The 27,450-nt window shown below is 51.8% G+C and overlaps 3 protein-coding genes and 2 long non-coding RNA genes across 9 annotated transcripts; 2 read left to right on the top strand and 3 right to left on the bottom strand.

The window, feature by feature from the left end:
• Positions 1-88: 88 nt before the first annotated feature.
• Positions 89-12,600, top strand: LOC114795462 (tectonin beta-propeller repeat-containing protein 1-like). Of its 3 annotated transcripts, none has more exons than XM_028988773.1 (25): positions 89-212; positions 1,484-1,719; positions 1,793-1,975; positions 2,782-2,904; positions 2,986-3,108; positions 3,878-4,052; positions 4,124-4,224; positions 4,297-4,398; positions 4,607-4,755; positions 5,528-6,081; positions 6,156-6,301; positions 8,226-8,381; positions 8,568-8,717; positions 8,800-8,957; positions 9,030-9,157; positions 9,331-9,433; positions 9,522-9,618; positions 9,704-9,783; positions 9,915-9,971; positions 10,058-10,232; positions 10,315-10,450; positions 10,536-10,628; positions 10,700-10,806; positions 11,456-11,575; positions 11,653-12,600. In XM_028988773.1, exons 2-25 carry the CDS (start codon positions 1,495-1,497, stop codon positions 11,794-11,796), a joined length of 3,585 nt encoding a protein of 1,194 aa, XP_028844606.1. In that variant the 5' UTR covers positions 89-212; positions 1,484-1,494; the 3' UTR covers positions 11,797-12,600. The 3 variants fall into 3 exon arrangements, with proteins under 3 accessions (XP_028844606.1, XP_028844609.1, XP_028844607.1); XM_028988776.1 differs by having other exon boundaries at positions 104-163; XM_028988774.1 differs by having other exon boundaries at positions 124-212; positions 1,432-1,719.
• LOC114795464 (uncharacterized) lies at positions 7,664-10,874 on the bottom strand. 3 transcript variants are annotated; one of them, XR_003750510.1, is made up of 3 exons: positions 9,825-10,874; positions 8,726-8,879; positions 7,664-8,362 (listed from the first exon to the last, which is right to left on the bottom strand). It is a non-coding gene; the product is annotated as an uncharacterized LOC114795464 (long non-coding RNA). The 3 variants fall into 3 exon arrangements; XR_003750511.1 differs by having other exon boundaries at positions 7,664-8,322; XR_003750512.1 differs by having other exon boundaries at positions 10,292-10,874.
• Positions 12,081-15,902, bottom strand: LOC114795463 (class A basic helix-loop-helix protein 15-like). The gene is made up of 2 exons (XM_028988777.1): positions 14,043-15,902; positions 12,081-13,231 (listed from the first exon to the last, which is right to left on the bottom strand). The coding sequence occupies exon 2, from the start codon at positions 13,207-13,209 to the stop codon at positions 12,694-12,696; it is 516 nt and encodes a 171-aa protein (XP_028844610.1). The 5' UTR covers positions 13,210-13,231; positions 14,043-15,902; the 3' UTR covers positions 12,081-12,693.
• A 7,339-nt stretch (positions 15,903-23,241) lies between these two features.
• Positions 23,242-24,731, bottom strand: LOC114795612 (uncharacterized). The gene is made up of 3 exons (XR_003750534.1): positions 24,233-24,731; positions 24,041-24,110; positions 23,242-23,954 (listed from the first exon to the last, which is right to left on the bottom strand). It is a non-coding gene; the product is annotated as an uncharacterized LOC114795612 (long non-coding RNA).
• Positions 24,732-25,153: 422 nt separating this feature from the next.
• Positions 25,154-26,768, top strand: LOC114795611 (parvalbumin-2). Its single transcript, XM_028989116.1, has 5 exons — positions 25,154-25,241; positions 25,543-25,614; positions 25,754-25,886; positions 25,964-26,073; positions 26,525-26,768. The coding sequence occupies exons 2-5, from the start codon at positions 25,554-25,556 to the stop codon at positions 26,548-26,550; spliced, it is 330 nt and encodes a 109-aa protein (XP_028844949.1). The 5' UTR covers positions 25,154-25,241; positions 25,543-25,553; the 3' UTR covers positions 26,551-26,768.
• The last annotated feature ends 682 nt before the right edge of the window (positions 26,769-27,450 follow it).

The following is a 27,450-nucleotide window of genomic DNA, read 5'->3' as shown; positions in this document are numbered from 1 at the left end:
TATCTACGTTTTGTTGTAGACACGGTGGGCCGCGCCGGGCACGAAGTCTCGGAGACTCTGAAATCTCGCGAGCGCCCCCTGGCCGCCATGACAACGGGCCGGAGTGGGCGTGGCTTCCGGCCGGGATTAGGAAGTAAACAGTGGGACTCCAGATGAATCCCCGGTAAAATAAACCGAGCGTCGCCGCGCCATATGATAGAAAGCCGCGCAAGGTACGCTTTTTAAATGTATATGTGCGTCGTTGTGGCGTGACGGGGTCTTGGGTGGATTCGCGAATGAGCGGCTTAATGTGCGCCATTTCTGACCTGCCGGCTCATTGATTGAATAAAAGGTCCAGAATCTGCTCTGCTGCTCCCGCGTTTCTACTTTTCTGCGCTTTTTCTGCGTGGGTAGAATATCACGAGTCGTCTGTCGAGACGACGAGCCTGTAAGGCGAGCAGCAGCTGCAGGCGTGTCGGTGAAGCTTGATCCCTTTATGAATAAAACACCGCGCTTAATATGACGACTTTAATATCAGATTAGGCAGCTTTAGTCGGGCGGGGACATGACACCAGCAGGACTTTCCAGACAAATTCATCACAGTTTCTTCCTGATGAAATTGTTTTCTTTACGCATTCGATCCACAAACCATTTAACGCAACTTAAAAGCCACCTAATGAAGGCAAACACGGTCACCGTATTGGTCCATAATTTGGTCCATATTTCGGTCCATATTTTGGTCCATATTTTGGTCCATATTGACCTGCTTGCCATCAAGGAGGAACGTGTTGGCCAGCATGCAGGCGTCACCGTGACTTTCCATGAACTTCATGTGCTTCATGTGTGAGTCCATCTTCAGCTGCACTGATGCAGAAGAGTCCTGAAAAGCATTACTTCATCCAGAAACCTCACGCTGCATCACTCCAACTTCCTAATGAGCTCAGCAGCTAAATCAAGACGGGGAGATGCCGCTCAGACTGGAATCTGTTCGATTAAAAGACAATATCTTGCCTTTCATTCATTATTCTAACTCATGACAACTTTGTATATAAAATTAAGTAGCGGAATTGTAGAGGAAGGAAAGAAAATGTACGTGTTCATGAGGGCGGAGCTACACCGTGGTAGACGCAGTGGTGGCCTAGCAGTTAAGGAAGCAGACCCATAATCAGAAGGTTGTGGGTTCGAATCCCAAACTGCCAAGGTGCCACTGAGGTCCCCTTGATGAAGGTCCCGTCCCCACACGCTTCTCCCCGGGTGCCTGTCATGGTGCCCACTGTCACCAAGGGTGATGGTTAAATACAGAGGACACGTTTCACCGTGTCACCATGTGCTGTGCTGCAGTGTTTCACTAAAACATTCACTCTATGGGACAATATTATGTAATAAAATAGATCAAAATAAAGTACGTTAGTCCATAAACACTAAATAGCATCTATATTCCATATGAATCAGAAAATTCGGAGCTGGAGCTGTAAATGTTCATGGTTGCGATCCGTCACCGCAGCACCGCTGGTCATGCCGAGCTCCTTGCTGTGGGCGGTGGACGTCTACGGGAGGGTCTACAGCCTGTCCACCGCCGGCCAGCAGTGGGAGCGATGCCGCGACGCCCATCTGGACTTCAAACGAGTCTCTGCCACGGCGCAGTGCTGCTGGGGCATCGCCGGCGACAACCAGATCTACCTGAACGTTCACGCCAGCGACCTGCCCATCCGGTACCAGGAGGAGACGTACGAGAACCAGGTACGCACCGAGACTCGGCGCGGTGGTGGTGTGGCGGTGGTGTACGGCCTGACCGCTCCCTCCTGGCCCGCAGCGCTGGAACCCCGTGGACGGATTTTCGGACCGCTTGCTGCCCAGTGACCGATGGCAGTGGAGCGACGTCACCGGACTGCAGCACCAGCCGCTGGACAGCTTCCAGCTGCTGTCAGACAACTGGGAGTGGGAAGGGGACTGGTACGTGGATGAGAACTTTGGGGGCGACCCAACCGACAAAGGGGTGAGTTCACGTACCTGCGCGTGTGTTGTTGTACGTTCGCCTGGTTTCCCGTTCATTTACGTTACATTCACATTTACGGCATTTACCAGACGCCCTTATCCAGAGCGCCTTACAAATAGGTAGTTACAGGGACAGTCCCTAGTGGCAGTGGTGGCCTAGCGGTTAAGGAAGTGGCCCCGTAATCAGAAGGTTGCCGGTTCGAATCCCGATCTTCCAAGGTGCCACTGAGCAAAGCACCGTCCCCACACACTGCTCCCCGGGCGCCTGTCATGGCCGCCCACTGCTCACTCAGGGTGATGGGATAAATTTTACATTTACAGCATTTATCATTTATCAGACGCTCTTATCCAGAGCCACTTAAGGGTGGTAGTAGCCTAGTGGGTAACACACTCGCCTATGAACCAGAAGACCCGGGTTCAAATCCCACTTACTACCATTGTGTCCCTGAGCAAGACACTTAACCCTAAGTTGCTCCAGGGGGGGACTGTCCCTGTAACTACTGATTGTAAGTCTCTCTGGATAAGGGCGCCTGATAAATGCTGTAAATGTAAATGTAAATTTCACTGTGTGCACCGTGTGCTGTGCTGCTGTGTATCACATGTGACAATCACTTCACTTTATCACTTTATCACCCCTGGAGCAACTCGGGGTTAAGTGTCTTGCTCAGGCACACGATGGTAGTAAGTGGGATTTGAACCCGGGTCTTCTGGTTCACAGGCGAGTTAGGCTACTAGGCTACTCCCCAAATCTAAACCAAGAACAGCAACCTGATCCCAAAATGCTGTAAAATGTGTGTTTCTTCTCAGGGATGGACCTACGCCATGGACTTCCCCGCCACCTACACCAAAGATAAAAAGTGGAACTCCTGCGTGCGTCGCAGGCGATGGATTCGCTACCGGAGATACACGGCACGGGACGTCTGGGCCAAGGTGTGTAAACGTGTCTTGTGTAAGTCTGCACTGCTGCTCGCGGAACATGATTGTGTGTGTGGTTGGTTCCCTCGTTGCCAGGTTCCGTCGGGAGAGACTCCATCGCTGCCTGACCCTTTTAATGACCTGAGCTGTGGCAGTTGGGACATTAGTGACGAGCCAGCCGGGCGTCTGTCACTCTGGGCTGTCTCGCTACAGGGAAAGGTCTGCATGCTTCATATTTTCAAAATTGTTAGATCCACATTTTTCATTTTAATTTGAAATGGACCTAAACTCCAATACTTGTGCATGTAAATGTGCCCTAATTTCAAATGATCTTATCATATGCACAATGTTAATAAGTGCTATGTTAATTACATGGTACCAGTAGAGCGATATAAAAAATAAACAGTCATCGGCCCCCTTCAGTCAGGGGTCAGGGGTCGCCGCAGCGGCCACATGGATCCCCAGTGGCGGGGTTATAAAATAAATAGTTTCTTTAAAGACATGCCTGGGTGTCTTAAACTGCATTTGTCACTTGTTTGTCTCCGTTCGAAAGTTTGAAGGCTAAAAACACAGCACAGCACACGGTGCACACAGTGAAATGTGTCCTCTGCATTTAACCGTCGTCCTTGGTGAGCAGTGGGCACCATGACAGGCGCCCGGGGAGCAGTGTGTGGGGACGGCGCCTCAGTGGCCCCTCCTCGGATCGGGATTCGAACCGGCAACCTTCTGATTACGGGGCCGCTTCCTTAAACGCTAGGCCACCACCAGCCCTTTTTATGTATTTATGCGAAGACGCATTGGGGTAACGGTGCAGCAGCACAGTCAATAATGGGGTTACTATCATCTGTATCACTATTATAGATGAAGGGAATAACACTGATTATCCCGTTCCAATGGCATTTAACACTCCAGGCATGAGATGATCTACATGAAGTAAAATCTGAAATATTCCAGCGTTCCTGAAATACTCCGCTTTCTGTGACCTCAGGTGTGGTTCCGAGATGGCATCTGCCACCACAACCCAGAAGGGTCCATATGGGAGGAGGTGGACGTGCCAGGGGAGGTGGTGCAGATCAGCTGTGGACCAGCAGACCTGGTGTGGGCGGTGCTGTGGGAGGGGCAGCTTCTGGTCCGGGAGGGCGTTGGAAGAGACTGCCCGAGAGGTCAGCTGCTCCCCAACGCACCAGTAGATCATGTTTAAAGTCATCAACGCACATGTCCTTTCTGTCTCCAGGGTCTTCGTGGGTAGTGGTGGAGTCTCCCAGCCCTGAGGTGGGTGCGGTGCATGTAGCTGTGGGCGTCAACGTGGTTTGGGCCATCACCAAAGACCACAGAGTAAGAAGCACCATGCGGTGGCGGTCCTGTGTTGGGGGATCTGCTGGACTCACTTGCCTTTCGTTGCTGCAGGTGTGGTTCAGGCGAGGAGTGAATTCCCATAATCCCTGCGGATCGGGCTGGATCGGGATGGTTGGAGAGATGGTTATGATCAACGTCGGTCTCAACGACCAGGTGAGAATAAGGCCTGACCCCCCCATCTGCGTAAGGAGGATATGAAGACATGAACCTGTTCTTCCACTCCTGCATGGGCATGCCCAGACATGCACACAAGATGGAAAGTAGGACAGTGTAATGTACCACTGCGAATCACAATATGAACACAACAGTGTACGTTGGACTCGAGTGTGTGTGTGTGTGTGTGTGTGTGTGTGTGTGTTAGGTGTGGGCCATCAGCTGCGAGGACAGGGCGGTGTGTTTTCGCCAGGGCGTGACGGGCAGTGAGCTGAGTGGAAAAGCCTGGAAGGTGGTATCTGTGACGAGAGACAGCGACCGCTCCCACTCCAGCGCCAGTACCAGCAGCCTGCAGAGGTGAGGAGGCCGATTCGCCCCCGCCCGCCTGGTGCAGGTGTCCCATCCTGTCCCTGCGGTCCGTAGACATCTCTCTGGTCTTGTCCATGGTGGAGGTTCTAGTCTGACTGTTTGAAGGTACAGATAACCAGTTCAAACAGGTAACGAGTGAAGAATAGACGAGTGTCTAGTGGGTAACACACTCGCCTATGAACCAGAAGACCCAGGTTCAAACCCCACTTACTACCATCGTGTCCCTGAGCAGGACACTTAACCCTGAGTGTCTCCAGGGGGGGGACGGGACTGTCCCTGTCACTACTGATTGTATAAGGGCGTCTGGTAAATGCTGTAAATGTAAATTAAACTCAGTCATTACATTAACATTGCCAGCATTTGCCAGATCAGAAGTGCTTCAAGATGCAAATCATTGTAATTATTTGGTTCACTGGGACCTGATCTGTAAATAAATCACTTTCGTTCTTAATTTGAAATATGTATTTAATCTTTAAGCATTTGCTAAAAAGGAACGTTTTTAGCTTTATTTGAAAGGTCATGACCTCTGTGCCTCAGGCCACAAATGTCAACCTCTTGACCTCTTCAGGACCTCACTGTGTTATTAGACTTTGAGCAGATGTTTCACATGACTGCTCAGAGCCGCCCTGCTGCTCCCACGTCTCTATGTGTGATCTTCTTATCTCATTATCTCACCACGGTCTCACCTCACGTCTCCCTTCACCGAGCCCGTGTCCCTCCTCCCGTCCACGTTACTCAGGGTTCTCTGTCTGTCCTGCAGCGCCGGGTGTTTTTTCGGTGGAGAGGTGCGTGTCCAGTCTCAGGGTTCCGTTCTAAGTGACGCCGACTCGGAGACCGAACGTGTCCCTGTTGCTGTGGCACCTTCTGATTCGGAGCCTGTGGCCTCTGATGTCCCCAAAGCGCGGATCCCCAAAGTCACCAGTGACAGCTTCATCTCGGAGCTGGTGTCAGACCGCGATGGCCAGGTGGGCAGGCGAGACACACTGACCACTGCCCCCTCCATCCCGGAGGAGGAGCCCGTGGAGGGGACGGGACAGATCAAGCCCCCAACACTGGTGCTCTCCCCCAGCCAGTCGGGCGGCCTGCAGGACCCTCAGTGGAGCAACGTGGACCTGGAGGAGGCGCAGACGCTCCTGACCGCTGGTGCTGTGGCTGAGTCCTCAGACACGTGCAGCCTGTCGTCCGTCGCGACCTATAACCTGGGCTTGGAGGAGGCGTATGGAGGGGAGGAGCCAGCGCTGTGGGCCTGGGTTGCTGGTGGGTCCTGCTCAGTTGATGCCCACTCTCAGCTCAACTGGTTCGGCTCTTCCGCTGGTGAGAACGTCGTGCTCCTTCACGTCCTCAAGGAAAAGGGCTTTTTTAATAAGAACTTCTGATCGGTTCTGCAGGTGCAAACTCGTCTGCTCAGTCCATGTCCCTGTCCATCACACCTGCACAGACCGCAGTGTGGCGCAAACAGATCCTGGAGCAGCTGACGCAGCGCTCGAAGAGAGAGGTGGACAATTTCCGACACTACGAGCAGGCCATTGAGCAGGTGCGGAGTACCTCACCTCATTATCTAGCCTCATCACATCCTCATCTGATTACCTCACCTCCTAACCTCACATCCTACCCTCAGTACCTTACCCCCTTACATCCTCATTTCATTAGCTCACCTCCTAACCTCACATCCTCCCCTCATTACCTCACCTCCGAACCTCACATCCTCCCCTCATTACCTCACCTCCTAACCTCACATCCTACCCTCAGTACCTTACCCCCTTACATCCTCATTTCATTAGCTCACCTCCTAACCACACATCCTCCCCTCATTACCTCACCTCCGAACCTCACATCCTCCCCTCATTACCTCACCTCCTAACCTCACATCCTACCCTCAGTACCTTACCCCCTTACATCCTCATTTCATTAGCTCACCTCCTAACCACACATCCTACCCTCATTACCTTACCTCCTAACCTCACATCCTACCCTCATTACCTCACCTCCTAACCTCACATCCTACCCTCAGTACCTTACCCCTTTACATCCTCCACTCATTACCTCACCTCCTAACCTCACATCCTACCCTCAGTACCTTACCCCCTTACATCCTCATTTCATTAGCTCACCTCCTAACCACACATCCTACCCTCATTACCTTACCTCCTAACCTCACATCCTACCCTCATTACCTTACCTCCTAACCACACATCCCCCCCTCATTACCTTACCTCCTAACCTCACATCCTACCCTCATTACCTCACCTCCTAACCTCACATCCTACCCTCAGTACCTCACCTCCTAACCTCACATCCTACCCTCAGTACCTTACCCCCTTACATCCTCATTTCACTACCTCACCTCCTAACCTCACATCCTACCCTCATTACCTTACCTCCTAACCTCACATCCTACCCTCAGTACCTCACCTCCTAACCTCACATCCTACCCTCAGTACCTTACCCCCTTACATCCTCATTTCACTACCTCACCTCCTAACCTCACATCCTACCCTCATTACCTTACCCCCTTACATCCTCCACTCATTACCTCAACTCCTAACCTCACATCCTACCCTCAGTACCTTACCCCTTTACATCCTCCCCTCATTACCTCACCTCCTAACCTCACATCCTACCCTCAGTACCTTACCCCCCTTACATCCTCATTTCATTAGCTCACCTCCTAACCACACATCCTACCCTCATTACCTCACCTCCTAACCTCACCTCCTACCCTCAGTACCTTACCCCCTTACATCCTCATTTCATTAGTTCACCTCCTAACCACACATCCTCCCCTCATTACCTTACCTCCTAACCTCACATCCTACCCTCATTACCTCACCTCCTAACCTCACATCCTACCCTCAGTACCTTACCCCCTTACATCCTCATTTCATTAGCTCACCTCCTAACCACACATCCTACCCTCATTACCTCACCTCCTAACCTCACATCCTCCCCTCATTACCTCACCTCCTAACCTCACATCCTACCCTCAGTACCTTACCCCTTTACATCCTCCACTCATTACCTCACCTCCTAACCACACATCCTACCCTCAGTACCTCACCTCCCAACCTCACATCCTACCCTCAGTACCTTACCCCCTTACATCCTCATTTCACTACCTCACCTCCCAACCTCACATCCTACCCTCAGTACCTTACCCCCTTACATCCTCATTTCATTAGCTCACCTCCTAACCACACATCCTCAGCTCCTAACCTCACATACTGTCCTCGTTACCTCACCTCCTAACGACACATCCTCATTTCATTACCTCACCTCCGAACCTCACATCCTCTGGTCTGATAGCTTGTTTCCTCTGGAGACGTGTGTGATGAGAAGGTCCAAGTGAAAGGCGTCAGGATCCTGATGTAGTTTGACGTAGTTCTCTCTCTGGAGAATAATTCTGTTTTCATGTCATACTTACGTTCTCTGTCCCCCTCTCACTGTTCCTCTCCCCGTAGTCGGTGTGGGTGAAGAAAGGTTCTATGCAGTGGTGGCGGGACTGGAAGCCTCATAAATGGGTGGATGTTCGCTTCGCTCTGGAGCAGTTCTGTGGCGCTGAGGGCAACAAGGACGGCATCCTGTTCATTTACTACACCTTTAACGATGAAAAGAAAGTAAGCGGCCGGTCAGAATGGAAATAGGGTTGTCTTAGTTCAAACGTAATATGACCGACACATGCACACAGTTTTACTTTTGTAATGCAGAGAGCTTAAAACCATATGGTGACCAGCATGGTGACCACTACACCTGGTTCTTCTCATTCAGGCCTGTCTGTCTCTCGCCCTTTTTCCTCTGCTCAGTACCTCCACGCATTCATTAACGAGATAACAATCCTGGTACCAGTCCTGAACGAGTCCAAACACACGTTCGCCATCTACACAGCTGAGAGGACCAAGCAGCGCTGGCCCATTCGCCTGGCTGCTGCTACGGAGCAGGAGATGCACGACTGGGTACCCACGTGATCCCCGCTTTAGAACCACCACGGAGCAGGATTCTGCCGGCGTGTAATGCCCTCTCGCTCTGTGTGTCTAGCTTGCTCTTCTCAGTGTCTCCTGCTGTGATGCCCGTGGCCTTCACGGTCCACCGTCCCACCAGGCCATCTGGTCAGTCACCTGTAAGGGGGACATTTTCGTCAGCGAGCCAACCCTGAGCCTGGAGGTGTCACCTTACCCCACGCCCTGCGACCAGATGTGAGTGGAGTGGTGGGGTGTGTGTGTTCTTCTTGGGTTTGTGTGAGAGGTTGACGGTTGTGTCCTCTGCAGGTTCTGGCGTCAGGTGGGGGGACACCTGCGTTTGATTGAGTGTAACAGTCTGGGTGTGGTGTGGGGCATCGGTTACGACCACACTGCCTGGGTCTTCACTGGAGGATACGGAGGAGGGTTCTTCCAGGGTACTTTCCCTCTCACGCCCTCCTTCCCCTTTCCCTTCTCTCACTGCACTGCCAGCCTCTCGCGTCACATTTAATGTCACTTCTATGGCGTCACATTTAATGTCACTTCTATGGCTGTATTAGTCACTTGTGGCCTTTATTACGTCATTTATCATCACATGGCTCATTATCAGGCCTGGCAAGCAGCACAGACAACATCTTCACGCAGACCGATGTGAAAAGTGTCCACATCTACGAGAACCAACGCTGGAACCCGGTTACAGGGTACACCAACAGGTACAGCGTGACGTGCCTGAAAACGCAACACCGTTTTCAGCTTAACTGAAGCTGAGAAGAAGACGTTGCTTCAAATTGTGACCAACAGGGGGCTCCCTACTGACCGTTATATGTGGAGCGACGCCACTGGCCTGCAGGAGTGCACCAAGACCAACACCAAGCCCCCTTCCCCCCACTGGACCTGGGTGTGTCCCCCACTTCTCGTCATGACTTCTGTCATTACTGTCCAGAAAGCTGAATGAACTGTGGGTTCCAACTCTGTGTGTGTAGGTGAGTGACTGGAGCGTCGATTACGGTGTCTCCGGAGGGACAGACAGAGAGGGCTGGCAGTTCGCAGCGGATTTTCCAGCGTATGTAAACCGGTTTAAATGTTCCTATTATTTACACTCACTGGTCCCAGTCCGGTCCGGTCCGGTCCAGTCAAGCATTCTGTATGTTGATAATGCGTCCCGAGTGTCCATTCCACTTGCTGTTTGTCCAGGTCTTATCACGGCCACAAAACTCTGAAGGACTTTGTGCGGCGGCGACGCTGGGCCAGGTACGGGCACGAACACTAACACACTCCCACACGGAAAACTGTGCCGATCTCCACCCGTGTGTGACATGGTGGATCCTCCCCTGAAGGAAGTGCAAGCTCATCACTACCGGGCCGTGGCAGGAAGTCCCGCCCATCTCCCTGACGGACGTCACCATTCTGCCATGCAGGGCCCAGTGCCCGCTGGACCAGGTGCACCTCTGGGCCATCAGCAGCAAGGGGGACGTGCTGTGCCGACTCGGGGTCAGCCGCCACACGCCTGCCGTGAGTCACAATGCACGTAAACGGTACGCCGCGCGCCGTATTTGAATAAGAACCCGTACCGGACAGCAGCTTCTTCCTGCAGGGAACCTCCTGGCTGCATATAGGTGCAGACCAGCCCTTCAAGTCCATCTCCATCGGTGCCGCGTACCAGGTGTGGGCCATCGCCCGTGACGGCTCAGCCTTCTACCGAGGATCCGTGTCCCCGCAGAACCCGGCAGGTTAGACGGCTGCCATGCCGCTGGTGACACTTCCTGCTTGGTGACGCTGTGGTGAGACTGTGGTGCTGCTGCTCTCGCTCCGCAGGCGACTGCTGGTACCACATCCCCTCGCCCTGCAGACAGAAGCTCAGGCAGGTGTGTGTTGGCAGGGCGTCGGTGTACACGGTGGATGAAAACGGTACGACACGCGCCATTCTGGCCCTAACCGTGGCTCCTCCACCTCACCAAATCTGTCTGTTCCTTCCGCAGGTAACCTGTGGTATCGGCAGGGCGTGACCCCGAGCTACCCGCAGGGTTCAACGTGGGAGCACGTCTCCAACAACGTGCGCAAAGTGTCTGTTGGGCCACTCGACCAGGTCTGATCTTCGCACAGAAACACGTTAGAGCAGAGAAGGGAAAGGCCAGGCTGATCCCGGCAAACAGCTGCCCGTGTCGGGTTGCTCTGCCCTCTGAATGGGCTCTGACTCTACTGCTAAATCCGTCCCTCGGCGGAGCCCTGATTCAGCCCCGCCAGCAGACTCAGCACTTTGGACACGTTTGTCCGCTGCTGATGCAATTGTGTGGCCCTTCTGATGGCTAGAAGAAGGTCCTTTTCTGGTTGCTCTGACCTTGCGGAGCACATTTTTAACCGCCATTGATGTGTGTGTGATAAAATGCGTTGTGAGCATTGACCATCGTTTACTTTTCTGCCTTGAAGGGTTAATAATTGTAAGGTTGTGTGTCGCCATCTAGTGTCTATGAAGTGACTTACAAAAATATGTTAGAAAAATCTAGTAAAGTTCGCCCCCTATTGAGCATTTTCACTCATTTCATGAAAAATATATAAACTGCTCAAAAATCGAAAAACCTGAGGGACCATATGCTGGTTCCTCCTCATGAAAGACAGTATTAGACCCCATGTGGCTGGAGCGTGCCGGTTCCGCCGGTTCCCCGGACCCGGATCCAGCTGGGATTTTCAGCTTTTGTACCTTCATGTACAGACTTGCTTCCTGTTTGAGTTCCCAGGTCTGGATCATCGCCGATAAGGTGCAGGGCAGCCGCAGTCTGAGCTGTGGGACCGTCTGCCGCCGACTGGGGCTGCTGCCCACGGAGCCCAGAGGCCAGTCGTGGGACTACGGTATCGGGGTGAGGCGACCGCCACCTTTCCGTACGTACCGCACACGCGCGGGCTGCTTTTATTCTGTCGTGTGTGTGCTTCTCAGGGGGGTTGGGACCACGTCACAGTGAGGGCCAACGCCACGGAGGCGCCACGGACCGGCATACCCACCCTGAGCTCCACCAGGCCCGGCAGTCACCCGGCGGCGCAGATGAACGGCGGCAGCCTGAGCGCCGGGGAGCGGCAGTAGTCCTCTGGCGTCTAGTCCTCCGGCGTCTAGTCCTCCGGCGTCTAGTCCTCCTCCCTCGCTGCTCCCGTACGGACGTAGCAGAGCCGCCTTTATTTTTTACCAGTAAAATTGGTTTGTGGGTGTGGTTTTATGTGGGTTGAATGGCCATTGGCTGTCAGGTATGGAGGAATATTTTATATAGCATTTATCTAATATGGACACATGGACAACGCACCGTCTAGCATGTTAAACTAGGACGAATACGGGTTAAAGGTGCCGCGCGTGTGTGTAACGGCACCATTTCGTAGGTGAACTCCCCGTTTATTACCCAGCAGCCCCACGGCCAGTAAAGTGAGCAAAATAACATGCAGAAAAACGCTTTACAGAATTAAGACGAGAGAAAACACTGTATTCTGATGTAGGATTCCGTCCTGAACCCATGTCTCCTCGTGTCCGTTGTGTCCTGCTGCCACGGGATGTCCTGCCGGGTCCTCCGGGCGCGGGCTGAATATCGAATGAGTCTCGGGGACCTCGCTGCTGTAAATATGGGGTTCTGTGCTTCGCACGGCCACGTTTGAGCGTCCCGTGAAAAGCTCTGCTGTCCCAGCTGGACGTGTCCAGCATCACTCCGTCATCATGTGTGTTCCACGTGTCCTTTTGTTCCCTGAAAATGAACGAAGAGCCGGAAGAGTGCAATAGACGTGTTTTAGACTTACTGCAGGTATACGTGGGTGTGTGTGAGTGTGTGTGTGTAGGTGTATATGTGTGTGTGTGTGTGTGTGTGCTCTCTATCCTCTTAATAAATGTGACCGTTGTGAAACTGCACGCTCTCCCGTGTTTATTCCTCTAACATTGAGCTTGTCTCCAGTTTCTGTGTCGGAATGTTGACCCAGGATGTGTGTGTGTGTGTGTGTGTGTTCATTTGTCCTTGTGTGTGTGTGCTTGCGGTCCCTGGCTCAGGCTGTGGATCTGGCTCAGGTATTTGGACAGGTCCTCCTCGCTCCCGTCCTCCAGGTGCAGCTGGTAGCGGCTCAGCAGGCGAGGGGCGTGAGAGCCCCGCTGGGGGTCGGAGGTCATGCCCAGAATGATGGTGGTGAGCGCCTTGATGTAGTTCTTGGCGAGCGTGAGCGTCTCGATCTTGGACAGCTTCTTGTCTGCGCGGATGTGGGGGACGGCCTCTCGCAGCGCCTGGAAGGCGTTGTTCAGCTTGTGCATCCGCTGGCGTTCCCGCTCGTTGCTCTCCAGCCGCCGTACGTTGCGCTCCTTGGCGCTGCTGTGCTGGCGTCTCCGGCCGCCTCGCGGTCTCCAGGTCCCGCCGGTGGACGCCTCCGAGCCGTCCTGCTCGCTGGACGCCGCCTCCACCTCCAGGCGGTCATCATGGTCCCGCTCGTCCCAGCCCGGTGTCCGCTTCACCCCCCTGGGCTTCGGCTTCATCCCCCTGCAGCCTCCTCACCACCTGCGAGACAGAGACACGGGTGCTGAAGACCGTCTACGAGAGAACAAGTCCCCTGATCAGCAGTAGGGACCATCACCACCTGCGAGACAGAGACACGGGTGCTGAAGACCGTCTACGAGAGAACAAGGGGCAGCGGTGGCCTAGCGGTTAAGGAAGCGGCCCCGTAATCAGAAGGTTGCCGGTTCGAATCCACTGAGGTGCCACTGAGTAAAGCACCGTCCCCACACACTGCTCCCCGGGCGCTGGTCATGGCCGCCCACTGCTCACTCAGGGTGATGGGTTAAATGCAGAGGACAAATTTCACTGTGTGCACCGTGTGCTGTGCTGCTGTGTATCACATGTGACAAATCACTTCAAAGAAGAAACAAGTCCCCTGATCAGCAGTAGGACCATCACCACCTGCGAGACAGAGACCTTCAGGACCATCGTTATAAGCAGCCAGATGAGCTTCTTCTCCTGTTTCCTGCAGAACCTGACATGCTACTTTACAGATTCTACAGAGTAGAACAAGTCCTCTGTTCAGCAGTAGGACCATCAGGCCATCATGGAGGTGTCAGTATACTAGTACAACACACTCGACCCAGGACCCAGGTTCAAACCCCACTTACTACCATCGTGTCCCTGAGCAGGACACTTAACCCTGAGTGTCTCCAGGGGGGGGACTGTCCCTGTAACTACTGACTGGATAAGGGCGTCTGATATATACTGTAAATGTAATGATGGCTGTTTAATTAGATCCAGCATCACATTAAACAGAATGTAAAATAAAGTAAAATGAGTAAAACGCCTGGCGCTTTTTAACGCCGCTTACCTTGACAACGAGGGAGGAAGGTGACGCGGAGTCCCCGAGTGAGTTCCTGCCGGACAGGAGGACAGCGGGACGCGCGTCTACCTGTTCCCGCAGGCTGGTGACGTGGCGCGGCTCTCAGCCAATCGCAGCGCGGAGCGGTGGTGACACGTGGAAGGGGACACCCTGCATGTTTTATTTCTTATCTACACTTTATGTATTTTACACACGACTCTTCCACAAATCAAAATGTCTAACAGTAATACTGCAATATTTCACGCGTGGTTTATTAATCATCACTGTCCTGTTCAGTCTTGTCCTGAGCTGGGACCCCAGATCAGGCGAGGTCTCCGTGGTCCTACGTCCATTCCAACTTGTTTAACCTTCGTCCTCATTTGGATTTCGTGTAAGATAATAATAATTAATAACAGGAGATCCCACAACATGACGTTCGGTTTCTTCTCGCCTCTGCATATTAAATACTGATTACCAACTTCCAACAGGGTGGTAGTACCTAGAAGTCCCACTTACTACCATGGTGTCCCTGAGCAGGACACTGAACCCTGAGTGTGTCCAGGGGGGGACTGTCCCTGTAACTACTGACTGTAAGTCGCTCTGGACAAGGACGTCTGGTGAAGGCCAGTTTTTCTGCGTGGATGTGTGTTGGTGTGCAGCACCTGTACGGCTCTCAGGAGCGTATCGGCCCGCTCGCAGCTGATGACCTTGCGGAGTCCGGCCGGGCCTGCAGCCTGTCTCCGCGGCTGACTGTTTGGACAGGTCGTGATAAGTGTGCTTGTTGCCCCGTGCCAGTCGACACGTTAAACGGCGCATTATATCCCCGCACGAGGCGCAGGAAGCCAGCGGCTACTGCCGCAGCCGTCCTGGACCCTCCTGTCCCCACGTTACCGCGTTACAGCACGAGTCCACTTCCATGCTGCATTCTGCTACTTACTGGCCAGACGCGCGGAAATGGACGCACAAATATTTGCCCAGTCTGGCCCCGGTGACCAATGCAGCTGGACCCAAGGACACAGCCAGAGACACGGTGCACACACACACACACACACACAGCAGACACTTGGCCCGTTACGCCTGCTGTTTCTCTGACATCACGGAGACCTGAGGTCTCTATGGAGACCCCGAAGCCACCTCACGCTGTCACGGGTATTTACACCTTAAACCATGAATACCCGGATTCCAGATACAAGATCTGGGGGCTTGTTGCTCTACTGATGTGTTACTGTGTGTGTGTGTGTGTGTGTGTTTGCATCACTGAGCAAGCAGGTCAAGCAGGGGCTTTAATTTCAACTCCGTGCACACAAACACACTGGCATGCCGGACCGTTTTCACCGTTCAGTACCCACAATGCACCTGCTCCACCACTGCTGATGTCATATGTGATGTCACCAGCGCCACCAGATCCTTATGAGTCATAAAATAAGTGGGACGTGGGTCCAGAGTAGAACTTTCCATTAGTGAGAATAACAGGAAAACAAGCATCATGTGAGTTGTCATGACAACAGCGCTGCAATCAGAGCACACACACGCACACACACACACACACATGTCCATGTGCACTGTCATGATACGTAGTAAACGCATATGAGATGGTATTCTATCTTTTGTAACGTTTCTACATATTAAGTCATTTACAGCATCATTTGTGATCATCATGGTGGAAATGAGACTTTATTAAACACACTTTAATATAAAATGGTGTGAGAACATCTCCGCTGGGAAGGGAAGGACGTTAAAAATGATGTTGCATATTTTTAAAATGTGTATGCGTAATGTAAGTGTTTGTGGTGAGTGTGTGTATGTGTGTAGTGTGTGTGTGTATATGGTGTGTGGGAGGTTGTAGTGTGTAGTATGTGTGTAGTGTGTATGGTGAGTGTGTGTATGTGTGTAGTGTGTGTGGTGTCTGTGTGTGTATGTGTGTAGTGTGTGTATGGTGTGTGTGTGGTATGTGTGTATGTGTGTAGTGTGTGTGGTGTGTGTATGTCTGTATTGTGTGTGGTGAGTGTGTGTATGTGTGTAGTGTGTGTATGGTGAGTGTGTGTATGAGTGTGTATGTGTGTAGTGTGTGTGGTGAGTGTGTGTATGTCTGTATTGTGTGTGGTGAGTGTGTGTATGGTGTGTGTGGTATGTGTGTAGTATGTGTATGGTGAGTGTGTGAATGTGTGTAGTGTGTGTATGGTGTGTGTGGTATGTGTGTAGTGTGATTGGTGAGTGTGTGTATGGTGTGTGTGTGTGTGTGTGGTGTGTGTATGGTGTGTGTGTGGTATGTGTGTAGTGTGTGTATGAGTGTGTATGTGTGTAGTGTGTGTGTGGTGAGTGTGTGTATGTCTGTATTGTGTGTGGTGAGTGTGTGTATGGTGTGTGTGGTATGTGTGTAGTATGTGTATGGTGAGTGTGTGAATGTGTGTAGTGTGATTGGTGAGTGTGTGTATGGTGTGTGTGGTATGTGTGTAGTATGTGTATGGTGAGTGTGTGAATGTGTGTAGTGTGATTGGTGAGTGTGTGTATGGTGTGTGTGTGTGTGGTGTGTGTGTGGGACAGGTGCTTGTAGAGCAGGAGACACCCTTCTGTGGACTGTCAGGCGTCCTGTGGGCACAAACACACACACCCTCTGTGTACACACACACACAAACACACACACAGAGACAACTGTCATGTAAAACCCCCGAGAAGTTGTGTTCAGGAGCAGCGTCTGCTGATAACCTGATCTGTGCGTCGTATGAATAATCCGTATTGTCTCCTCAGAACTTCCTGTAAATGATGTTTGCTGCGCGTACCGTCCCCGCCCCGTTAAACTCTTTATTCAACACCGGGCGGGGTTGTTTATTTATTGTCTCTGCTGCTGATTGGTCAGTTTGGCGGTTCGAGTGAAGTTTTTACAGCGGCGGTTTAAGCTAAAACGGTTGAAAGAACTAAATAAATACACACGGATACGGTTTCAGTCGGAGTCCTCCGGTGAAGAGCAGCGGCGCCCTCCGCTGGCGGCCCGGGAATGCTCGGGAATCCTGAGGGCCACTTCACGGCCTGCCAATCCGTCTGAAGAGAAGAGTTACGGCCTCCAGGTCTCCCTGGCAGATGGAGCCGAGGCTTGTTCTCCACCAGCAACAAAATCACAGATGCTGGAGTTGGCCTGAGCTCACACATTCAACACCGGGATTTTGCTCCTGGGAGGAACGTGGCTGGGAGGAACCTGGCTGGGAGGAAGATGGCTGAGAGGAACATGGCTGGGGGAACATGGCTGGGGGAACATGGCTGGGAGGAAGATGGCTGAGAGGAACATGGCTGGGAGGAACATGGCTGGGGGAACATGGCTGGGAGGAAGATGGCTGAGAGGAACATGGCTGGGAGGAACATGGCTGGGGGAACATGGCTGGGAGGAAGATGGCTGAGAGGAACATGGCTGGGGGAACATGGCTGGGGGAACATGGCTGGGAGGAAGATGGCTGAGAGGAACATGGCTGAGGGGAACATGGCTGGGGGAACATGGCTGGGGGAACATGGCTGGGGGAACATGGCTGGGGGAACATGGCTGGGAGGAAGATGGCTGAGAGGAACATGGCTGGGAGGAACATGGCTGGGGGAACATGGCTGGGAGGAAGATGGCTGAGAGGAACATGGCTGGGAGGAACATGGCTGGGGGAACATGGCTGGGAGGAAGATGGCTGAGAGGAACATGGCTGGGGGAACATGGCTGGGGGAACATGGCTGGGAGGAAGATGGCTGAGAGGAACATGGCTGAGAGGAACATGGCTGGGGGGAACATGGCTGGGGGAACATGGCTGGGGGAACATGGCTGGGAGGAAGATGGCTGGGAGGAAGATGGCTGAGAGGAACGTGGCTGGGAGGAACATGGCTGAGAGGAACATGGCTGGGGGAACATGGCTGGGAGGAAGATGGCTGAGAGGAACATGGCTGGGAGGAACGTCGCTGGGAGGAACATGGCTGGGGGAACATGGCTGGGAGGAAGATGGCTGAGAGGAAGATGGCTGGGGAACATGGCTGGGGGAACATGGCTGGGGGAACATGGCTGGGAGGAAGATGGCTGAGAGGAACATGGCTGGGGGAACATGGCTGGGAACATGGCATGGCTGGCTGTTAATGTCCTACAGACATTAACAATTACAGACCAGTTTCCCTCCTCTCGTTTCTATCCAAAATCCTTGAGCGCTGTGTCTACAACCAGCTATCACTCCATTTATCACAGAACAACCTCCTGGATCCTAACCAGTCTGGCTTCAGAACAGCTCATTCCACCGAGACTGCCCTTTTGGCGGTTACCGAGCAGCTACATGCAGCCAGATTGGCAAAACTGTCATCAGTTCTTATTCTCCTTGACCTATCTGCTGCATTTGACACCGTTAACCACAAGACTCTCTTGGCAATCCTGAAGAGGCTTGGAATTCGGGGCTCAGCATGGCAGTGGTTTGCTTCCTACCTTGATGAGCGATCTTACCAAGTGACTTGGAAAGGATCCACCTCTACCTCACGTAGACTCTCCACTGGTGTCCCTCAAGGCTCGGTGCTAGGTCCTCTCCTTTCTCCCTCTACACGAGATCACTTGGTGAGGTCATTTCCTCACATGGATTATCCTACCACTGCTATGCTGACGACACACAACTCCTCTTCTCCTTTCCTCCCTCTGATCTACATGCTGCTTCCAAAATCTCTGCATGTCTAACAGACATCTCGTCTTGGATGGCAGCCCATCACCTCCAACTCAATCCCACCAAAACTGAACTAATATTCATTCCAGCAGATTCTTCACCACATCAGGATCTTGCTATTTACCTGGACAACTCACAGCTCTCTCCTTCTGCAACAGCCCGCAACCTTGGCGTAACAATAGACAACCAACTCTCCTTCTCAACTCACATCAGCAATCTTTCCCGCTCATGTAGATTCCTTCTCTACAATATCAGACGAATCCGCCCTTACCTGTCAACCCAGGCCACCCAACTACTGGTTCAGTCCTTAGTAATCTCACGACTGGACTACTGCAACTCCCTTCTAGCTGGTCTACCTCTATATACCATCCGACCTCTACAACTCATACAAAATGCAGCAGCACGACTGATCTTCAACCTTCCCAAATTCTCCCATACCACCCCTCTGCTACGTTCCCTTCACTGGCTCCCAGTAGCTGCACGCATCAGGTTCAAAATACTGATGCTGGCCTACAAAGCCAAACATGGAGCAGCACCATCCTACCTCACAACCCTTATTACACCTCACACTGCACCTGGTATACTCCGAGCCTCCAGTACTGCTCGCCTGGTCCCTCCATCTCTGAAGGTAAAAGGAAAACATTCATCTAGACTCTTCTCCGTCTTGGCCCCTCGGTGGTGGAATGAACTTCCCCTCGAGGTCAGAACAGCTCAGTCACTGAGCACCTTCAAACGACAGCTCAAGACCTTCCTCTTTAAAGAATATTTAGATTAAATTGTAATTTTCTTGTCAAACTTTGTGTACAGAATCTACAACAGAGTGAATTAAATAGATGTATTCATAGTTGGGGTCCTAGTGAACCGGAATTGATCTCTTCATCGATGGTAACTTGAAAGCACGTTGTAAGTCGCTCTGGATAAGGGCGTCTGCCAAATGCCGTAAATGTAAATGTAAATGTGGGAGGAAGATGGCTGAGAGGAACATGGCTGGGGGAACATGGCTGGGAGGAAGATGGCTGAGAGGAAGATGGCTGGGGGAACATGGCTGAGAGGAACATGGCTGGGGGAACATGGCTGGGAGGAAGATGGCTGGGAGGAACATGGCTGGGAGGAACATGGCTGGGAGGAACGTGGTTGGGAGAGTCGTTAACGTGTAGAATACGAGATGGAGGGTGAAGTGTGGAACTACGCGTGCATTTTTACCACGCTGTCCCTTTAAGTGGACGTTCCGTCACATATTAATACTCAATATTTTTGGGAGACGTGTACTTTTAAACTGGTGCAAATTAAACAGGTAACAAGTCATTCATGTCCAACACTGCAGACTAAAGCCTGGATCCAGATCTCAACGCTTGACTACCAGTGAATTGATCCTGAAACATTTATCGGCCCATAAACCCTGGAGGCTGCGCGCTATTTTGGTCCTCTTGGCCCCGCCTCCTGCCCTGCCATACATCGAAAGGGGAGGGGCTTCTTGAGCTGCAGCACTCCCGAACCAATGGCCACACAACCAATCAGTTGGCTGCCAAAAAAGGGGTGTTTGGTTAGTGTTGCCACGGCCGTGGCCACCAATTGAGTTGTAAAAAAAAAAAAAAAGCTGAATGCAAAAGCGATCGTTTTACAGAAGACATGCCGAATCCTCACTTTCCTGGGTGAGACGACAAGTGACACCCAGCAATCTGTGGGAGCTGTGTAATTGGAAGCCTCGGGACTTATTCTGAGTCACAGGGCCGGTGTTGCACATGCTATCCTTGCCCCACACACCCAAGGCACTCTGGGAAAAGGGGTGAAGAGGGTAGCAGCCGCCGCAGCCTTTTTTGGACACGTCTGGACAGCACTTATATTAGAGTACAGTAGATCAGAGCTAAAGGAAAAGTGAAACCCTCGGCTTGTAAAAGTCACCAAGGTGCTGAAACAGGAGGTACATTATGTTTCCGTCCTTGCTGGTGACCTCGCTGGGGACATTAAACTCATAAATCGGATTCCAGAGCAGCAAAAACAGAAAAATAAACATTTCGAAACCCGACCCGGTTCGGTGTACTGGGCCTCTGCGATCCTGCACTGTGGTACATGTTCTCTGCATATTGTACTTATATGCCTCCTCTTATTCACATTTTATGCAGCATTTCTAGTTTTCCTTATATTTGCATGTTAGATTATAGTGATAATTATAATATAACATGCCAGTTGGGGTGAAAAAAGTGCTCCTACTGGTGCCTGCTTTCTGGAGGTGATCGCTGTGTGGACGTTTCGCTTCTTTTTGGACCTTTTCGAGAAGCGTTTATGTCTGTTTAGGGCCGATCACCAAAACCTTTTAATGCTGTTTGAGAGCGCACATACTTTCCTGATGCCTGAGGCCGTTCAAACATATTATTTACTGTGTGATGTAATTACCGTAATCTCATTTTTAATCTGATTGTCAGATTTATATGTTGGGATTGTTTTCTATTTCAGACATCATGGAGTGTTGCCCCTGAAAGTGCCATGGATGAAAGGGACAGAACTGGTCCCTTGAGACTGACCAATGGTTAAGGAAGCAGACCCGTAATCGGAAGGTTGCCGGTTCGAATCCCGAAGGTGCCCCCGAGGTCCCCTTGATGAAGGTACCGTCCCCACACACTGCTACCCGGGCCCCTGTCATGGGGTTAAATACGGAGGACAGGTTTCACTGTGACACCGTGTGCTGTGCTGCACCTTACTGGATATTTTCTATATATTTACTGCAGAATATCTGTTATAAAACCAGCCCTGATTAGAATGAAAGGAATGAAACAGCGCCACCCCGAGGCAGGGCGGGGCAGCAGGCCACGTCCGCCAGCAGGAGCCTTACATGGGCAGGCATGTTTATACCCGCGCCGCGCCGCGCTGTGTCACAGCGTCCAGAAATAAACGCGCCCTGTCAGTAGGGCTGCCGGCGAACGCCGTGCCGCAGCTCAGGTTGCTGTGGGACGCTGAAGCCCAAACTCAACGCTCCACAAACATACCGAACACAGCCGTCCCCAAAAATGTCCTCCTGCACAAGAGTGAGGCGTCCAGAGATTTAATCAGCACGGTGCATCTGGTAAAATCTGCACAATGGTCTCGTCATTAAGGACTGGACACTGGACCCCAAGATCATGTAAAGCACGAGTTCCCTCAACGTGTTGATAGGCAGGACTTTGACCCGCGACCTCTGAACTCTCACTTCGCTGACAGAAGCATTTTCTCTGGTGATTCTGTGTTAGTGCAAAGACAGCGTTCACTGCAGCACAGCACACGGTGACACGGTGAAACGTGTCCTCTGTATTTAACCATCACCCTAGGTGAGCAGTCGGCACCATGACAGGCGCCCGGGGAGTAGCGTGTGGGGACGGGACCTTCATCAAGGGGACCTCGGTGGCACCTTCTAATTACGGGGCCGCTTCCTTAACCGCTAGACCCCAAAAAATGGGAACAGCAAAGAAGGGATAAGATTTGTATGATGCCATGTAGATGTAGCACCGTTGTTTTTGAAGATTGCTACTGAAACGAAGACCATCTACCATTACTTCTGTCTGAAAACTTATTTTCTGGTTAAATCATTCCTATCAACTCGTTTTATTTTAAATACCCCATTTCCTGGTGGTCATGTCACTCGTCCTTGGCTCAGGTGGCCCAGGTTTGAATTTAGTATCAGTATTTTCCTCCTGGATGGGTCAACTTTTGATTAAATGGTTGGACCAATTGAATCAGTTGAAGCTGTATGTAGGACAAGTTCATCTTAAAAGTATTCACTCTGGATTTCTCGCTCATGCAGCACTAGTGAAAGTATTTTTAACAATAATACTTTCAACCATGATGTGATAATGTGGTGTAAGTGGATTTAATCTGGTCCACTTAGTTCATCCTTTCCCTATTGTGGAGGTAAATATAGACCTCTGCTCTATTCATGGAAGTGAACGGTAATATTCAAAAGCTATGAACTCATTAATGCTGTTATTATTATAGCAATAAAGTTGTTGTCATTCTTGTTGTTAACATGAAATCATCATTTGAACGTCCACATGGTCACGCAGCCAAAAGGAAAGACCCTGTTATGGGAGGGGAGACGGGGAGAGACGGGGAGATCTTGAAAGTGTGAAGACAGCTGCTGCCGGGCGCGGTGGGCGGAGTTCTGGAGCAGTAGCTGGGAATGACATGAGCTCATCTCCGCCAGAAACCCCGCCCACCTCCCAAACCATCGTCCTGCTGCTCTGAGGGCTTTCCCACCGCGGCTATCTCTCAGCGTTGTGCTGTGAAGTGCACACACACACACACACACGGTCAGAAATAAGCACGCAACCGTGGCGCCGGGTGCACACTTCACACACCTGGTAGAGCGCCATCCTGTGGATGCACACCTACACATACGTGCACCTCTCCCTCCGACTGGCTGACCTGCATGCGGGCGGAGTTGTGTCACCAGCACAGCTGTCCCACTGCAAATAGCCAGAGGTGTAACTGAAGCCAGGAGGGCTTGTCGCTGCCAGACACACACACACACACACACACACACACTCATTTTACATGCCCTTAAGTGTAAATGTATTACATTTCACTAATAGCTCGGTGACAGCATTGTGCAGATATTCCAGGTGATCAAACATCCAACATTCCTACATGGTCCTTCTGGTCCCAGCCCCAGTCTGGAGAACCTCTACAGTCTACATATGAGCGAGCTGCCAATCAAACGCTGCGACAGCTGCAATGAAACTGATTTATCAGCTTCAGCAACTGCGGCTCGATCCTCCGGAGGGGCGTGCGGGCGGACAGTTATCTCTTCAAATGATGTAATAAATCCGAGCAGGTGTCCCCCCTGCAGACCCCGGCATAAACAAGCGAGCACTTCCTCTGTCACGGAGCAAGGTGCGTGCATGAGCGGGACAATTATCACCCACCCACCAGCTGGAGAACCACCGTCACTGCAGAAACTGTGGCTTCACTCGTCCACAACATTAAAACCATCTGCCCGACATTGTGCAGGCCTGTGTTTTGTCGAATGCCATACTTGGGATTCTTCGTCATGTTCCTCAGACGCTATCTGGCATCAGGGAAGCCAGATTCCTGTAGGGCTTGTACGTGTCACACGAATGCAGGATCGTCCCCTAATGAGGTCCACATGATCAGACCAGACCTCCAGGGACCAGTTCTGTCGCTCACGTGAACAGTGGCGGTCTTCACGCTCCAGGTCTGCCAGCCTTGGGTGCCCGTGACCTTGTGTCCGGGTTTGCCAGTTGTCCTGTCACAACAGGTGTCACTGTAACAAGGTAATCAGTCTTATATGGCACCTTGTGACACCCGATACTCGTAATAAAGTCACCGTAAACGAATGAAAAAGATTACCGTGACGAGCAGGGCCGGGATCCCTCACTTCTTCTCCTGCAGGCGAGAGAACACAGGAAGTCTGGCCTTCCTGCAAACAGGACAGGAGGTGGACAGGATGCACGCAGGAGGCCGTCCTGCCCAGGAAACAAGTGTGTGTGCCAGTGTGTGTGTGTGTGTGTGTGTGCGGTGTTGATATGATGCAAGGCTCACCTGAGTTGTTCTTTTTAGCCTGAACTGTAAAGAATGTAAAAACTAGAGTTTGTTCCAGTCATGTCTGGACATGGTGACCCCTGGACACCCAGGTTGGCCACTTTGTCCCCTGTCCTACACAAATCCAACCTTTGCACAGCACTGTGGGGGAAAAAACGAGCGTATCTGGCCTGTTTGGCATCCGAGTTCTGTGGCCGCTGGTTACGCTGCAGACTGGTAGTAATCCCCTCACCGCCAGGTCAGCAAGAACCCGGTGCCAGGTCATCAGTAAAGGACACGAACGTCCTCACTGGACACTCACGAATGGACGTCTGTCCGCCGAGGAGCCAGCCGGCACAGTGAGGACAGACACCGGAGCTTCTGGACAATGTGGCCTCGCACCTGTGCTCCGCGGGGACTGAGGCCGGATGCTCGTCACCGACATCCTGGCTTCTTCAGCCTGCTCTGGTTTATTCGTACGGTTGACCCCCGACCCCCCAACAAGCCCCGCAGGATCCGGCCTGCTGATCCGGCAGAATGTAAAACAGGGTTAGTTCCATAACCAGATACTGTTAAATGCATGTCACTTTTCACATGCATATCGCGTTATATTGCATTTATACTTCATAACTTGTATTCACATCCATATTATTGAATATTGAACTGCATATTATAAATGATGACAGTCCATAATTCGTTATTATAACCCACAATCACAGGTGGAAAGCCTGCTCACCGATTCCCGCTAAAAGCACCCAGTTCCCGCGCCTCACCGCGCCTCACCGCGCCGCGTCCCGCCGCCTGCCCACAGACCCCGCTGTACGGGCCGCGGCCCTCTACAATTTCACTTTCCCGTCCGAAAGGATAAAAATAGCACAATATGACTAGTAGACACATTTTTTCGAAACTAAACCCAACCTAAGCATATGGTATAAGTTACAGTCCCGGGTGCTGCCTATATAAGCAGCGGGGCTGCGGGGGTCCGCAGGGTTTGCGCATCTTAGCCAGTCAGTCGCAGGCAGAGCTCAAGGTGAGTGCTGCTTCTGCCGGGATTCCTCCCGCATGGAATAAACGTCTGGGAAGGAGCCGGGCCTGCGGCTTGGACGTCTGGACCTACAGGCTCACAATGCGCTTTTTTCCCTTCTGACCGCGGTGGATGATATTAATTGGTGGTAGAATCGTGGCAGGATAGGAGCTTTTTTCTCTTAAAGAATAGCTCAGAACGCAGGACAGGCCGAAACCTTCGGACCTTCAGTAGCGCTCGGTTATCGGAGGTCTCACAGGACCGCGGGGTCGTGGGGTTTCTCAAATGCATCTCGCTCTCTTTTCAGGTCAGTCAAAGATGGCATTTGCTGGAATTCTGAACGATGCTGATGTAGCTGCAGCCATCAAGGCTTGTGAAGGTAAATGAATCGTTTTGGATCAGTGGATGGATAAAGTACCGTTGCCTGGCGACAGAAAAGTCCATCGGCATTCTAACAATCACCCGAAACGATTTCTTATCCTTATTATTAATACTATTAATACTGTTCCGCTCCGCAGCTGCCGAGTCCTTCAACTACAAGAGCTTCTTCAAGGCAGTCGGCCTGAGCGCGAAGTCCTCCGATGAGGTCAAGAAGGCTTTCTTCGTCATCGACCAGGACAAGAGCGGCTTCATTGAGGAGGACGAGCTGAAGTAAGAGAACATGGCAGCTGCACACATTCCTCAGGTGCTCGCGCGCCGCCGGCTCTGACCAGTGCTCCTGTCTGCAGACTGTTCCTGCAGAACTTCTCCGCCGGGGCCAGAGCACTTACCGACGCTGAGACCAAGGCCTTCCTGTCAGCTGGAGACAGTGATGGAGATGGCAAGATCGGAGTTGATGGTGGGTTCCCGCAAACATGATGTTTCGGCAGAATTAGCACAATTCTGCTCCACCGATATTCATTACATGCAGATTGAGCTATTTTATGATTGTGGCTCGTGAAGCTGCTGCTTCTACTTATTATGCTGTCAACATGGAATTTTAAAAGGACACATCATGCAGAAATATCTTCATTCATACAGACACTGCTAGGACGGGGCCCTTTACCTTGTAAAAAAGATCATTTACGACTTCTTCTAGACTCTGAATACATGAAAGATGCCCTTTTTACAGGAGTCAGCACCACAGACAGCTCTTCTTTCTCATGAAAGCCAGGCAGCTTTCAACCTGCCCCGATCATTACCAGACAATCACCGTCCCCGGGGCCTTGTTAGAGCAAAACCATTCTGCCCCGGACGCCCCATGGTGCGCAAGTCTCAGACTGACCTGCTTTCTCCTTTTGTCTCTGCAGAGTTTGCCGCCCTTGTGAAGGCTTAAATTTCATGGACCCACTTCTCTCCAGCTGTAGGTTTAACAGTATTTTTTTATACTTATTCAACACCCGCAAACCTTCCCCCGGCAACAGCGCATGTTCAACACCGTGGAAATGATTGTTCATGTTGATCGGTGATGCTGTATGTTTACCAGCACATTTGTGCAAATGTACAATCTCTCTTGCACTTTTGAACGAGGAATAAATTCACATTTGGAGTAAACTTGTCTGGCTCCTTTTAACGCTGGTTCCACTTCCTTCGTGGCTGCATTCAACATTGGGGTAGATAGGCACCTGTGACCATGTGTGACATGATGGGAACTGAGACCTTGGCTCGGACCCCTGTAGATGGGGGTGGCGGGTTTGGGGATCGTTACCCCACTGGCTCCGGTTTCAGAGCTATAATTAAATAAGATGGATTACTTCTCAAGCAGCGCCTGGAATCTTGATAGGCTAAGCAAATAGAACTGAGGTCATGTTGTGCATGTATGTTACAGAACATGGCACATTCGTGGATAAAAATACACTTTTTTCCACTGCCACGCGCAAGTGTGAGGTCCAGGCTCCTTGGCTGCAAGAACCTGTTCCTACTAGGAATTCAGCACAATCACGCTCTCAGACAGAACCCTGGGTTGTGGTTCTTAAGCAGAAGTTGGAACGTCCAGAGGGAACGTCCAGAGGGAACGCAGTGGCGAACGTGTAGGTGAGGGATTGGACCAGAAGGGTGAACGGACCGGTTCAGAACCGGGTGGTTCTTGGTGCCCAGGGACAACACATTCGTAGTTTACATTTACAGAAGTTACCAGACGCCCGTACCCAGAGCGACTTACAGTCAGTAGTTACAAGGACAGTCCCCCCCCGGAGACACTCAGTGTTAAGTGTCCTGCTCAGGGACACGATGGTAG

Source organism: Denticeps clupeoides, chromosome 8, assembly GCF_900700375.1.
Source record: "Denticeps clupeoides chromosome 8, fDenClu1.1, whole genome shotgun sequence".
NCBI classification, from domain to species: Eukaryota; Metazoa; Chordata; class Actinopteri; order Clupeiformes; family Denticipitidae; genus Denticeps; species Denticeps clupeoides.
The sequence above is the reverse complement of the archived record's forward strand: the minus strand, read 5'-3'. Positions and strand labels throughout refer to the sequence as shown.

Bases quoted from the DNA above. Each gene is read 5' to 3' on its own strand.
- LOC114795462 (XM_028988773.1), top strand. From the start codon at position 1,495: ATGCCGAGCTCCTTGCTGTGGGCGGTGGACGTCTACGGGAGGGTCTAC. The intron at 9,158-9,330 runs GTACTTTCCCTC...GCTCATTATCAG, and splicing joins CGGAGGAGGGTTCTTCCAGG to GCCTGGCAAGCAGCACAGAC. The intron at 9,972-10,057 runs GTACGGGCACGA...CCTCCCCTGAAG, and splicing joins CGGCGGCGACGCTGGGCCAG to GAAGTGCAAGCTCATCACTA.
- LOC114795463 (XM_028988777.1), bottom strand. From the start codon at position 13,209: ATGAAGCCGAAGCCCAGGGGGGTGAAGCGGACACCGGGCTGGGACGAG.
- LOC114795611 (XM_028989116.1), top strand. From the start codon at position 25,554: ATGGCATTTGCTGGAATTCTGAACGATGCTGATGTAGCTGCAGCCATC. The intron at 25,615-25,753 runs GTAAATGAATCG...TCCGCTCCGCAG, and splicing joins AGCCATCAAGGCTTGTGAAG to CTGCCGAGTCCTTCAACTAC. The intron at 25,887-25,963 runs GTAAGAGAACAT...TCCTGTCTGCAG, and splicing joins ATTGAGGAGGACGAGCTGAA to ACTGTTCCTGCAGAACTTCT.